This window comes from Bison bison, unplaced genomic scaffold (assembly GCF_000754665.1).
Source record: "Bison bison bison isolate TAMUID 2011002044 unplaced genomic scaffold, Bison_UMD1.0 scf7180017860443, whole genome shotgun sequence".
NCBI classification, from domain to species: domain Eukaryota; kingdom Metazoa; phylum Chordata; class Mammalia; order Artiodactyla; family Bovidae; genus Bison; species Bison bison.
Window position 1 is genome coordinate 2,937,306 of NW_011491015.1, and position 14,340 is coordinate 2,951,645.

The 14,340-nt window shown below is 42.6% G+C and overlaps 1 protein-coding gene across 3 annotated transcripts in view; it reads left to right on the forward strand.

Moving 5' to 3' along the window:
* The window catches only part of AKAP13 (A kinase (PRKA) anchor protein 13), a 322,135-nt gene that overhangs the window by 59,115 nt on the left and 248,680 nt on the right, over nt 1-14,340 (forward strand). The window contains exon 1 of one of the 3 annotated variants that reach the window (XM_010832169.1): nt 11,660-14,321. The exons of 1 other annotated variant lie outside the window; for it this stretch is intronic. Coding sequence is in view for 1 of the 2 variants with exons in the window: in XM_010832166.1 (XP_010830468.1) it covers nt 14,267 (1 nt within the window). In the remaining variant the exon portion in view is untranslated. Of the gene's footprint in view, nt 1-11,659; nt 14,322-14,340 lie in introns of those variants that run through there. One more of the 3 variants, XM_010832166.1, reaches the window with a different exon arrangement.

Here is a 14,340-nt window from a genome sequence, read left to right on the forward strand (position 1 = left end):
GTTGGCAGTAGGCCCTATATGGTCTGGCCTCTACACTCCTTTCCAGCCTCATTTCAACCCACTGAACGCTCTCCGAGGCTCATTTCACTTTTCTTGTTTGATCTCCTAACAGCTTTCAAGAAATTGAGCCAGATTACTATTGATAAAGGAGAAATTGTTGGTTATCCAATGTCACAGGTCTTTTTCTACATATGTTGACAAGGTAGGTTTCTTCTGTCTTCTCTCTGTTCCTTTGGGAGTTTTGATGTAAATTCTGGGTGTTTTTGAAGTAGAAGTGTGGGGTTCATTTAAACCCATATTAAATTTCATCTCAGTACATTTGGTCTCTCATGTATTTCTTGGTCCACCCTTTTAGTCTTTCAGGGTCTGTGGATCTTCAGTCTTAACTTTCAGTATATCAGTGTTCTTAATGAATCTCAGGTAGTCAGTATATTGGATCGTTTTATCATGAGCTATTTCAAGCCCTTGGTAAAAGGGTTCATCAGAATTGGACAGAGGCAGGGTAGGGAAGAGTTGCAGTTAACTCCAATAGAACCTTGTTCCTTGTAGTCATTCGTTTGGTTATTCCTTTTGCTTTGTTGTTGAAACTGTTGTAGGGTTAGGATGGAAACAGTGGATTGTGGGGCACCTTCTACCCCTCCTAAAATGTTTCCTCAAATTCCTGGAACATGCTATAGCCTAGAAGCATACCCTGTGGCTTCCAAAATACAGACAATATCATGTACCGGGAGATGGAGAATTTTAGTCACCGTTTGCTTATATCTGAGGCTGCCAGATTTCATTTTGTTCACAGCATTATCATGGGAGATTTGGGCAGGTGTTTTGTTGAAATTCAGACCCACTATCAATCCCTAGGATGAAAAAAATGATGCTAAAAAAAACAGAAACCAAGCCACAAACTGTCCTGGGTGTCTTAATTGTGGCTATATGCTGGGTGTATTTCCCCAAGGCTTACAAAACATCCCTTTAACAATCTGTGTCTGATATTGAGATAAAATTCAATAGATTACAGTTTATGGAATCTGCTTTCTTACTGCAAACTGCCATTGTCTGTGTTTAATCTCCAATCTCTTTTATTCTTTTTTAAAAAAAATTTTTATTGGAGTATAGTCGAGTAAGTGTTGTTTCAGGTGTACACACAGAAATTCAGTGATACATATACATGTATTCACTCTTTTTCAGACTCTTTTCTCATGTGGATTATTACATCTCCTTTATTCTTGCATCTCCTTTATTTTAAATAGTCTTTCAGGACTTGGGAAGTCTCTCTTTCTAGCCTGGGACAAACTGCTCTAAGTCAGACACTCTTACAGTGTCTCCCTGTCTTGGGCTGTTAATTTTTGTCTTTGCTATAAGTAATGAAGCCTGACGTTCATTCTTATCGGGAGAAAAGGAGGAAGTAAAATGGATAAGGAGTTCTTTTGTGTACTTCCTTTTGTACACCACCACCTTGAACAGTGGGTCTTAGATCTTCCATCCTTGTCTTGTTTCAAACATAGAAAACCTGAAGAGCCTTTTTGTAGTCCCAAGGCATTTTCCCAACCTTCAGGTCATTTTTGGAGTAAAGAATTTTAGGCTTTGTGCCTTTCTACTCTAAACAGTTGTAAGTTCACCCTTCTTGTTGTAAGCAAAAAATCAGAAGTGTTTGATTGTTCAGTCACTCGGCCATATACACTGAACATTTTAGTTAAACAGGCCTTTCTGCTTTGGGGAGGAGATGACAATTAATAAGGTGTTAGAGATGAAAGCTAATCCTGACCACTCCTCCTCCATCAGAATCCAAATAATCAGGACCGCGCTGCCTCAGAATCCGGGGGAGACTGCCTCATTTTTTGTTTTCTTCTTGCTCAGGTTGGCAGCTTTCTTCCCTACACTGAGTCTGTGGCTCATGTAAGACCACTGCCTGTGAGCTCCTGTTATAATCAATTCCCTCAGAGTTCCGTGAAGGTTCCAGCTCTGGGGAGATGCTCCTCAGTCCACACAATACTGTAATCTATAGTACCTACTGTGTGCCAGGCATTCTAGTAAATTTGCTTGCTTAATCCTCCAGGAATTGGAATTCTCCAGGTCAGAATACTGGAGTGGGTAGCCTTTCCCTTCTCCTGGGGAACTTCTCAACCCAGGGATCAAACTCAGGTCTCCCGCGTTGCAGGTGGATTTTTTACCAGCTGAGCCACAAGGGAAGGCCAGGAATACTGGAGTGGGAAGCCTATCCCTTCTCCAGAGGATCTTCCCAACCCAGGAACTGAACCAGGGTCTGCTGCATTGCTGGCAGATTCTTTACCAATTGAGCTGTCAGGGAAGTCCAGTCCTCCCAACAGCTTTGTAAGAAATGTATGGCCCCCCTTTTATTGACTCAGGACTGGAAGCTTAGAGAGATTAAATGAGTTGCCCCAGACCTCATTGAAATAATCTGTTTGATACTTGTGTGTTTCTATCAGTTTTTAAGAAACTGACTTACCTGAAATAGTAAGAGGCATACCTGGAGTTCTAACCTAGGTCTGTTTGACCTCCAGAGTAAGTGATTTTTCTTACTGCTGCTGGGGGCCTACTGCATGCGGTATGTTGCTTTGTAGGATGTGAGATGGAAGCGAACACATTCTTGGCCTCTGAAGACATTTTGAAGAATAATGGCAAGGGGTGCCATTAGGAGTTTTAGGGGAGGCTCTACCTTTCTTTTGGAGAAGGAAATGGCAACCCACTCCAGTGTTCTTGTCTGGAGAATCCCAGGGACGGGGATGCCTGGTGGGCTGCCATCTATGGGGTCGCACAGAGTTGGACACGACTGAAGCGACTTAGCAGTAGCAGCTACCTTTCTTTGGGAAGCAGTGGGCTGAATCTGTGCTAATGAGTGTGCGGAGTTGTATCCGTAGTTGATGCAGCTGGACGTTACCTGTCTCAGCACCGTGTTGTTGCAGCCGTCTGTCTGTCTGTCACCCTCTGCTTGGTCACGGCTCAGGCCTTGTCCACTGCCGACCTGCGGGGTGATAACAGAATGGTTGGCCTGTATTTTAGGCTCTTCCATTTACAATGTCTGTCTTCACATACAGAACCCCAGCCCCTGGTGGAGGGTGACTTTGATTTTTATCTATGTTGCTAAATTGTCACGAATGCCCTGTTTGACTTTTCTAAGCCCAGGGGTCAAGAAAAGAGATTTGAATGTGTGCCAAATAGAAGTAGGTTAATGGATGAGGCCTCTGCCTTAAGCAGTTTTGAGGAAAATACTAACTTTTAAGTATTCCTTAAAAATAAATATCCCCTTTATTTTTGGTGATGCTCATTATGGAAATCTGGAATATGCAGAATGTATGGACTTATTATGGAAGTATTAGAATATGAAGTAGAAGAAATGAAAATTACCCATAATCGCACCTTCCAGGAATAATCACTGAATGTTTGAGTCTACTCCCTCTGTCCCTGCTATATGTCTGAGAAAGCTGCATTTCTATATTCCTATTTTTATCACTTTACATTATAAGGAATTCACACACTATTGAGTTCCTCATATGGTTTAAATAACCTTAATCATTTTCCTGATGTTAAATAGGTTATTCTAGATTTCTTTTGTCATAAAGAGTTGGACTTGACTGAAGTGGCAGAGCGCGCATGCACGTGATTGTCATGAACTCCATTGTCAAGAGCTGTGACTTGTCTGTACTAAGGGTGCTGCGAAGCCAGCATGTCTAGTTAACTCGTGTATTACCCCCAAGTTACCACCTGCTCATCTGCTTTTTCCCTAAAAGCACCATTGTACCAGTCATCAAGGTAAAAGTAAGTCTTCCTAGACTCCTGATTAGTCTTCACTACTAAGGATATCTGATCACTAAATTCTAGCTAGGCTGCCTTTCACAAAATCTGTTTTCTGCTTGCCATTCTTCTTGTTATATTTAAACTCACTAGTTTTTGCCAGGACAATTGCAGTAGTCTCTCAACTTCCTACTTAGAGACTATTACCTCTTCAAGGCTGTTTTCACATAATGGCTGGAATTTACACTTTGGCTCTTTTATTGCTTACAGGCTTTAATAGGGTTCTCATTGCCTGGAGAGTGAAGACTGAATTTCTTAATAGTCTAGAATTGTTTCTTCATATCTTTCTGGTCTTACCTCCTGTCTGTCTCTCTTTCACACCTAAACATAACACGACACGTACTCAGTCAACAGACACTCATATAATCACAGTGCTTGTGTGAACTTTTAATACGCATACCATTTGCACATGCTGTTGGTCTTCTGGAGACTACACAGCTCCTCACATAGCTTGTTGTGGTTGTTTAGTTGCGAAGTTGTGTCCGACTCTTTTGTGACCCCATGGACTGTAACCCGCCAGGCTCCTCCCTCCACGGGATTCTCCAGGCAAGAATACTGAAGTGGGTTGCCATGCCCTCCTCCAGGGGATCTTCCCGACCCAGGGATCGAACCCACGTCTCCTGCATTGGCAGGCGAATTCTTTACCACTGAGCCACCAGGTTAAGCCCCTCAGCTTTACGTTTCTTATAGGATAGAGCTGAGTTCACTCGTGTCACTGTTCATGCACCGTGGCAGCCCATGCTGGCCAGAAGCATCTCTCTCGCTTCATGTTTATTGAACCTTTTATGAGACTGCCTATGATAGACAGACTGATGGCCCCCCTGAGATGTCCACATCTTTTTCTGTCTGTGAATAAGTTACCTTACGTGGCAGAAAGGACACTGCAGATGTGATTAAGGACCTTGAAGTGGGGAGAGTACTTTGAATTACCCAGGTGGGCCAGTCTAACCACAGGGGTCCTTAAAAGCATAGAACGTTTCCTGACTGTGGTGTGTGTGTGTTAGTCACTCACTCATGTCCGACTTTTCTTGACCCCATGGACTGCAGCCCTCCAGGCTCCTCTGTCCATGGAATTCTCCAGGCAAGAAAACTGGAGTGGGTTGCCATTTCCTTCTCCAGGGTGACTGGCGAGAGGGGGATTGAATAAGGGTCAGAGAAGTTCGATTTTGTTGACTTTGAAGGTGGAGGGAAAGGGCTGCAGCCAAGGGATACAGGCACCCTCTAGAAGCTGCAAAAAATGATGGGACAGATATTCCCCGAGACCCTTCAGAAGGGGGTGCAGTCCTGTCCTCGCGCCACTTTGGTCTGTAGCCGGGGAGAGCCATGTTACTGGATTTCTAGCCTACAGAACTGTAAAGTAAGACTTTCTGTTGTTGTTTTACAGCACTAGGTTTGTGGTAGTTTTCTCATGGAAGCATGAGAACTATCATCCATCGTGTCTTATTGTGCTATATGTCTGCTTTCATGTCTTTTTCACCAGGTTCAGCTCTGTGAGAGCAGGACTATGTTGATTTCACCTCTGTCCTCAGCATGTAGCACGAGTGCCAGCAGGCTGAGCACACAACTGGCTGGTACAGCGACAGCGCTGCTCTGTCAGGCCTGCCTCTGGCGACCCCTTGGTCTGTAGCCTGCCGGACTGTCCATGAATTCTCCAGGCCAGAATCCTGGAGTGGGTAGCCATTCCCTTCTCCAGGGGATCTTCCCAACCAGGGGATTGAACCTGGGTCTCCTGTACTGCAGGCAGATTCTTTACCGTCTGAGCCACCAGGGAAGCAGTACTTGTGTCCTTACATCTTCTAGGATTTTTGCCACATAAATTGCCCAAGCCACTTTTTGAGTTAATGTTTTCTCATTTTAAATAGTTTTTCTGTCTCCTTTTCCCTGTTAACTTACTTTTCTCCTGCTCCTGTTTTCTCCTCTAGCTCTCTCTTTTTTTTAATATTTGGTCAGGGGCAGGAGGGTGCACACAGTGTGGCCTGTGGGGTCTTAGTTGCCCAACCAGGGATCAAACCTGTGCCCCAGCAGTGGAGGCGCAGGTTCTTAACCACTGAGTCACTAGGGAAGTCCTTCTGTTCCTGTTTTCTTTAACTATGGTGGTTCCTTTCCTGTTTGTTTTTTTTTTTTTTGCTTCCAGTACAGTCTGTCTTACGTCATTTGCAGGTGACAATTTAGAATAGCGTTGTCCCTTAGGAGAGACGCTTGTATAGATACAGTCTTAATCAGTCCTTCTTTACAGGTAATGTGTACTTCTTTCTCACAAATCTGAACGGAAATTTTACTTAAGTTATTTCTATAAATGAAACAATCACTGATTTTCCCACTCTTTTTGTTAAACTGCATTCCGTGTAAACCTAACATGAATTTCCGGTCCACTTAGCCTGTCATTTATCAACCATAAATTCTTGGTAAAATATAGGAACAGTATAAGGGTACTAGAGAGCAACCAACAGAGTGGATTCTGTAGGGCAGTTGACTTGTGGAAGCTTTCAGTCCGTGGGTGATTTCTCATTTTTAAGTTCATAGGAAAACCCCAGTATTTATATTTTTGGCTTGTATCACCAGAAGGCACAGTTCAGAACAATCATAGCCATTGAACAGGAAGGAACAATTCGGGAGAGGAGAGAGCCCAAGAGGAGGTGCCCCAAATTCTATGTAGAAATTGTATTCAGACCCTGCCTGACCCCTGATCCGTGCATGAACAGGGCAGCCAAGCTAAGGCTTAAACTGTAGATGGGGGTTGCCATCCAAGAGGCAGAAGTTTGTCGTCTGAGTTCAATTAGCTCCCTGCTAAAACAAACAACAAAAACAGATTCTTTGGAGGAATTACATAATTCCAAGCCTCTGTAGTATCCAGGATATGTTCTAAAATTACTCAAAATGTGAAGTAACAGGAAAGTGACCCATTCTCCAAAGAAGTCTAATCAGTGGAGATTGATCCCAGTATGTCCCAAATCTTGGGTTGAGGGGAGGAGGGTTTTTAAGCAGCTGCTGTTACTATACTCAGTTATGTACAGGGAGATCTACTTGTAATGGAAAACTATGAAATCTCAAAACCAAAATAGAACGTATGAAGAAAACCTGTCTGAAATAAAAACTTTACAAGATAAGTCTAACGGAAGAGGATAGACCAAAGAATCACCGAACTTTTAGATCAGCCGGAAGAATCCGAAGACCAAAGAGCTGAAAGATTGAAACGGAAATGAACAGAACCACTGAGCCCTGGGGCAGTTTTTAAAGGGCCTGTAATACGCGTGCAATTGAAGTTCCAGAAAGAGAAGAGGAGGAGAATGGGACAGAGTTATTTGAGGGAATATGGATACCAGTATTGACTAAATTTAGTGAATTAACCAGAAATCATTACTGTTTGACACTGTTTATGAGAAGAAAGGGAAAGGGGATGATGGCCGTAGAGCCCAGGAAGGACTGAGGTTGTCTCGCCCTCCTGTCTCCCGAACGTCGGGTCTTACCTCACCTGACTGATGTCATCCCTAGGGCGTTTGTTTCTGGGCCCTTCAGGTCTACACCGTCAGGAGATCAGGAGGTTAAGTTGCAGCCAGGACTGAATTGCAGAGTGGGACGATCGAGTGGTTTTTGAAACTCGCGAGGGCTGCTTTCTTGGGGAGGTCTGCAGTGAACACTGGGTCCTTTTGTGCGTGCGCTTTGCCTTTCTTCTTGGCTTTCCTTTCCTGCTGCCCTCTTGTTTCTGAGAAAAGAGCCCGATGCACGTGAGCTGGACTGGCTACGTCAAAGGCAGTGAGTCCTGTTGAGATCCCAGTCAGCTTTGGCAGAGTCCAGCCACGAGGGAGACCTTGGTCGGGTCTTTACTTTCCTCTCCTAGATGCCGGTGCTGGGGGCAGGGCTTGGACTCATTTGGTAATGAGTCAGTGTTAATGTGCCTCGACTGAAATGTGGAAGCCACAGTCCTGTAATTCTGACCTTAACCTTTAAAAAAAAAAAAAAGCCTGCTAGCATGCTCACATCCATCTAGTGTGCACTGGTGAGACTGTGCTGATTGTTCAAAGTTTGAAATACTGCCCCAAGTCCTTGTTCCCATCCTCCTTGCTCTGTCTGCCCATGGAAACCACGCTCCCCCTGAAGCTGTCTGCCGCTGACTCACCCACCTGTGACCCAGCAGCCGAAGGGGTCAAGTCTGGCACGAGGGCTAGGTGCCTCTGCTAGGCTTTATCAGACTAGTGAGTTCCTTGGCCATAAATTTCCCAACCTCGGCCTGTCTGTCCCTCTAGTTCCCATGTCCATCCATGTGAGTGCAGCAGTATGTGTCCTATATAGGCGTTGGAGATTTGGGGAGATAGTGTGGTCTAAGGATTAAAAAGGAGTTTTGGAGTCAGACTGACCCCAGAGTCTACCGGTTTTGTGCAGGATGTCTTTAGATAAGTTCCTTGAACCCTGACGTCCATTTTCTTGTAGAATAGGGATAATACTCATCGAAGCTTAAAATAATCTGTATATGCTAATTAATTTAATTTAATTGATTTAAATAAGATAATATGGTAATAGGCTTCTTGGTTTCATCATAGCTGTTAGGTCATCTCTAATTTTGTACATTTTTGTGTAATTCTGTTTTATTAATTAATTTTACAGGAGGACTCTAAAACCGATAGTTTTTCTCATTCTTACCTATCTTTACAGAGAGCTGACTGATGATGTTCAGAGGTACAGTTGGGTTGCCCAAGAATATGCAGTGATTTTGGAGCCCAAGAAAGTAAAGTCTACCAATGTTTCCATTGGTTTCTCCATCTATTTGCCATGAAGTGATGGGACCGGGTGCCATGATCTTTGCTTTTTGGATGTTGAGTTTTTTTTAAGACAGCTTTTTCACTCTCCTCTTTTACCTTCATCAAAAGGCTGTTGAGTTCTTCTTCACTTTCTGCCGTAAGGATGGTGTCATCTGCGTACCTGAGGTTGTTGATACTTCTCTCTTAATTCCAGTTTATGCTTCATCCAGCCCAGCATTCTGCATGATGTACTCTGCATATAAGTTAAATGAGCATGGTAACAATATACAGCCTTGATGTAGTACTCCTTTCCCAATTTGGAACCAGTTTGTTGTTCCGTGTCTGGTTCCATCTGTTGCTTCTTAACTTGCATACAGGTTTCTCAGCAGATAGGTAAGGTGATCTGGTATTCCCATCTCTTGAAGAATCTTCCAGAGTTTGTAGTGGTCCATATAGTCAAAGGCTTTGGCGTAGTCAATAAAGCAGAAGTAGATGTACTCTGCTACCATTCAGATATAGATTAAGTACGAACCTCTTTCAACCCAAGGACACTGTGACTATTAAGCAGCATGTATTAAATAACACAGCGGATCTGTTTTAATAACCATGCATATAAACTTTGGCCAGGACACCTTCGATCCTAAACAGAAAGTCTCAGAATACTAGCTTGGGGATTATAGTTTGTTATATAGGGGAATAAACTGATGCCTAGAGAGATTAAGTGGCTTGTACAAGGTTTTTCTAAATTCTTACCTAGCTTACAGATTTTTAAAAGTAGCTTTTCCCTGTTCAAAATAACTTCTCTCCTGCCTCTCTGCCTTTGCCGTTACAACTAATGAAGTCGGTGTGCCCTAATCAGTTTTTTGGAGATATTTGTCTTCCTGAGTTGTAGGAGTTCTTTATATATTCTGAATGCATGTCCTTTGCCAGATATGTTTTCCAAAGAACAGAAAGAAGTTACTGATTTTGTTAGCAGTTATCGTTGTTTTTTTTTTTTTTTTCCCTCTTGTTAGTGTTTTTTTGTGTTCTGTATAAGAAATCTTTGCCAAACTGAAGGTCACTAGCATTTTCTCGTGTGTTTCCTGTGAGAAGTTCTCTCTCTCAGATTTAGGTTTGTGGTCTGTTGGAGTTAACTTCTACAGCTGATGTGAGGTAAGGGCTGACATTCACTGTTTTGCTTATGGATACCCACTTGTTGCAGCACCATTTGTTGGAAAAAACCCATCTTTTCCTTCCCGAATTACTTTTTGTGTGGGCCTTTTTCTGGGGTATCCTGTTTCTTTGGTCTTTATCCCTCTCCTTAGACCAGTACTAACCCTGTGTTAGTTAAGATATCTTGATAGCTTTGTGGTTAAGTCTTGAGGACGGTAGTGTAAACCCTCCAACTTTGTTCTTTTTCAAAATTCATATGGATATTTTAGGTCATTTGCATTTTCACGTGCATTTTCAAATCATCTTGATTTCTGTAATGAATACTGCTTTTTATTGTTTCATTGGAAATGCATTAAATCTGGCTCTCTATTTGGGGAGAGTTGGCATTAAACTATGATGTGTGTATGTTGGGGTTTTTTTTATGTTTTAAAATATCTTATGTATTTTTTGAAAGCATATTTTAAATTACAACATTTTGTTCAATTTATACTTAGTATTTCATGGTTTTGGTACTATTATAGATATTTGGAGTTTCAACTTCCAGTTGTCTGTTGTAGCATGTAGAAATACAATGGATTTTGCTAATGAGGTAATGTCATTTTTATTTTGTTGATGTGGTGAATTTGCAAAAGCTAAACCAACATTGTATCGCAGGATAACCCAGTTGGGTCATTGTGTATTATCCTTTTTTGTATTTCCGGACTTGAATTAGTAGCATTTTATTATTAAGGGTTTTTGTGTCTGTGTTGATGAGAGGTTTGGCTTGTATGTTTTTTCTTATAGTGACTTTGTCTGGTATTAGTATCAGGATAATGTAAGTAAAGGAAGTTAGAAAACCCCCACACACCCCTCCACTTTTTGATATTGATGTCTTTTTTTTTTTGTTTGCTTATCTTTTTGTACATGTCACTGATGTCATCTGGGCCAGTTTTCTTTGTGATACATCTTAGCTAAGAATTCAAGTTCTATAATAGAAATGGGGTGATTCTGGTAGATGTGCTGCTCATGGTAGTTTTAATTTTCCTGTTCCCTGATGACTAATGATATTGAGCATGTTTTCATGTGCCTCCTAGCCATTCATGTATCTTCTTTAGTGAAAAAGGGCCATTTTTAGTTGGGCTCTTAATATTGAGTTGGAAGAGTTCCTTAGAAATCCTGGATGTGAGTACTTTATCAGATATATGATTTGTGGATATTGTCTTTGGCTTCTTAGAGGTAAAGCTATGAATCTAAGTCAAATATGAAATGAACATGTGTTGAAGATTTTATCTAATTCATTTATTAATGAGGTATCCAGCAAGATGTTAAATGTGATATGTGATTGCACATATCTAGTAATTTTTTATTGTATATTACACATTCTGGATGATATGTTTAGAGACTTCTCTGTTTTTTATCTTCTTAAAAGTGTTAACTTGTTCTGGCAGGCAGCTAATTGAATTGGACTTAAACTCCTACTTTAATTTGATCTCTGCTCAGTTCTTTCAGCCTCAGAGATTTGCTTTTTGCCGGAAATCTTGCGACTCAGTATATGTACAATTCAGGGGTCTACCAAGGATTTGGGGAAAGCTTATATGCAGATTTTAAGAATGCAGCTTTCTGCTCTAGTTCTGTCTACTGTCTTAAGGGATCTAGGAAGTAACCATCATTGAAAAGCAAAGTAAAAGTGAATCTTTGACTCAGGGCTTTTCTCTTTCTTCAGCTTTCTGTCTGCTTTTATCTCCTTCCAGTGCCTTGAAACGGTAGCTTTTGTATTTTAGTCAGTTACAATTGCTTATCCAGGAGCACATCTTCCCTGGTGCCTTAGTAATGAATCTGGCTGCAGTGCAGGAGATTCAGAGACACGGGTCCGATCCCTGGGTCGGGAAGATCCGGTGGAGGAGGAAATGGCAACCTGCTCCAGTATTTTTGCTTGGAGAATTCCAAGCAAAACTTGTAGCCCACAGAGGAGCCTGGTGGGCCACAGTTGATGGAGTTGCAGAGTCAGACTCGAGTGAGCTGCTAACATGCTCACTTCCACTTTTGTGAGAGGAAGTGAGCAAGGAAAGGTCTTTGAGAAGGGAGGTGATCGAGAAAGGAATTGGATAGCTTAGGTAAGGGGGTTAGTAAGGTGAGGTTGCATAGAGTCAAGACACTGAAGCCACTGAGCATGTATACACGCAGGCGCAGTGATCTAATATAGGGTAATTGGCTTTTATTTTTTTGTCAACTTTTTAAATAGTGACACTCTTTTTCAGTCATCTGCAGTTAACTTTCCATAGTATATATCTTTTAAAGAGGGACTGGAAGCCTAACTCAAGACTTCAGATTTTTGAAAGTGAAATAAATAGGTTGATTTGCTCTGTAAGATTTAAAAAATGTTTTCCTTGCTTCCTGTCTGTTTTGACCTGACTCCTTGAAGGGCAGAGCTTGTCTTCATAAGTGCAGCTGATGCTGGCCCTGAGTGGGGTGTTTCGTTGTGTTTGTTAAAGCTCCAGGCCTCAGGCTGTTAGCCCATAAGGAGTGTCTCCTTGGAGATTTCATAACTGAGTTTTTAGATTCCCCAGCCCTTTGGTGTTCTTTTTTTTCTCTTGGACTGGGTGGGGAAGTATTCTGTGGGTGGCTGCATTCTTGACTTGCTCCTTGCTCTGACCTGGGATAGGCATCAAGGTCTGTAATGGAAGGTCGCAGAGCCTGTCTCTGGTCTGTCCATTTTGCTTTTAACTGCTTTGTGTTTTAATTTTGTGTTCACTTGAGTAGCAGACTTCAAGACTGCTAATCAGATGTATGAAAAGTCAGTGTATGCGCCAGGTATGGATGGTATGGATGGTATGGTTCTCACTGGTACTTATGGCTTGTAGGACTTAGTATCGTACCAGCAGAAATGGGGCTCTTCACTGGGACTGCAGTTTCGAATGGGAAAGACTTCCTGTTCATTCTCTTGAAGCCTGGGCGTTGGTTTTGAAGCTTGATTATTTGCTTTATCAGAGTTTTGTTGCATTTCAGGGAAAACATTCTCAGAAGTTCCTGTTGCTTACGTAACAGGAGCTGAATTTTGGGGGCCAACAGATTTTAGCTGGCGGATGTTAGCCTGTGTTTGTGTAAAAGGGAGTTTGTCCATTCCCCACCGATTCTCAAGCTTGTAAACATTTCCATTTGGAGGTGGGTAGGAACATGTTGGTCTGTTGAGTTGCATTACTTGTTGGGTGATTGCGAAGCTGACTTTTCCTGTAGGCCATTACCTACTCCTGTGGGAAAACAGAATAAGGCACGTCTATAAAGTAGTCGAAAACGGTTGAGTTTTGCGGGAGATGAAACAGATGAATTAGTTACAGAGAAGCTGAACAAGTATGTCTTTGCCTTCTTCCTCTCCCATCAGTCTTTTATTGGTGAGGCACTGCTTCTACCACCAAGCATTTTCCGTTTAAATTCTTCTCATTCTCACGGGGTTTAGTCCCCAGCTCACAAAATCACCTTTCTGCCTCCTTGCTTGTAGACCTAAGGTACCCAGTGTTTCTATTCATGAAGTTACGATGTGTTAAAGAGACATGGATCTCTTCACTTGTGAAGTGGATTAATGTGAGGATTTGTAGGTGCTTGACGCAGTTAGAAACTCTTCGTTAAGCGCCAGTAAAGATGATGGTGATGGCAGTTAGCTCTGCATAGTTGTTAAGCTGTAGGGTGTCAGGAATGTAGAATTTATGGGGTTTGCCTTTTGGGTGAGCCAACAAGAACACCCGTTGAGGAATGAAGTGGGAGAACCGTGTGGTACCTGTCAGTGAGGGACAGACACACTGCGTGCTTTCGATGAGTGTGAATTCGGCAAGCCAGTGCGTGCTCCAGTGTTATTCCCAGCATACTCTTCAGAGAGAGAGAACGGGGGAGGAAGGAGTATTTTTCTTTTCAAACGCCCTTGGTTGAATTTCAGAAGTGGATTTCAGATGCCAGGAAGCAGCTTGTAACGAGAGGATGAGGTCAGTTGGTATAATTGGAGCTAGTTGATAATTCCTTTACTCTGTTCTCTGAACATTTAGTGTTTCTATTTCTGTAGAAACACATGAGCTAGAAAATGACTAGGTCTCTCCATAGATACGTCGTGTGTCCAACTGGAGAGGGAGGCGCACAGGACGAGGGAGATGAGGGTCAGAGCCCAGAGCCAGCCTCAGCCTTCATCCCTGCTGAGCCTGCAGTAGGTCCCGCGGCCATTGCGTTCTGTTTAAAAGCCTCTGAAGGTTATTTTAGAAATGCCATCTTCAGTTTGATTGTACCAGCACTTGGGCAGGGGAACAGAGGGGAAGAAAGAGGAACCAGGAATATATTTTTAAAACTCTGGAAAAAAAAATCGACCTATGAGCTTCTACCTCAAGGGGCAGGGGCTGAGACCGCTATCTTGCGGTTTTCACCATCTTACTTCCTGCTCTGCCACAGAGTCAGCTGTTCCTGGCCCAAGTTTGCTGGTTGAAATCACCCTTTTCATTTTATTCAAGTCACTTAGAGGGAGAGGCGGCACCAACTGAGGTTTCAACTCTAAGCTTCCAAACAGGTGGTTAGTCGAGCGGCCTCCATGTCTCAGAGATTCTGCTGTTGCTGCAAGTAAGGAGTCAGGGTTCTGCTTTGCAGTTGCCTTCACCTTGCATGGCTTTCTCGGTGGGTGTCCGGAGCCAGG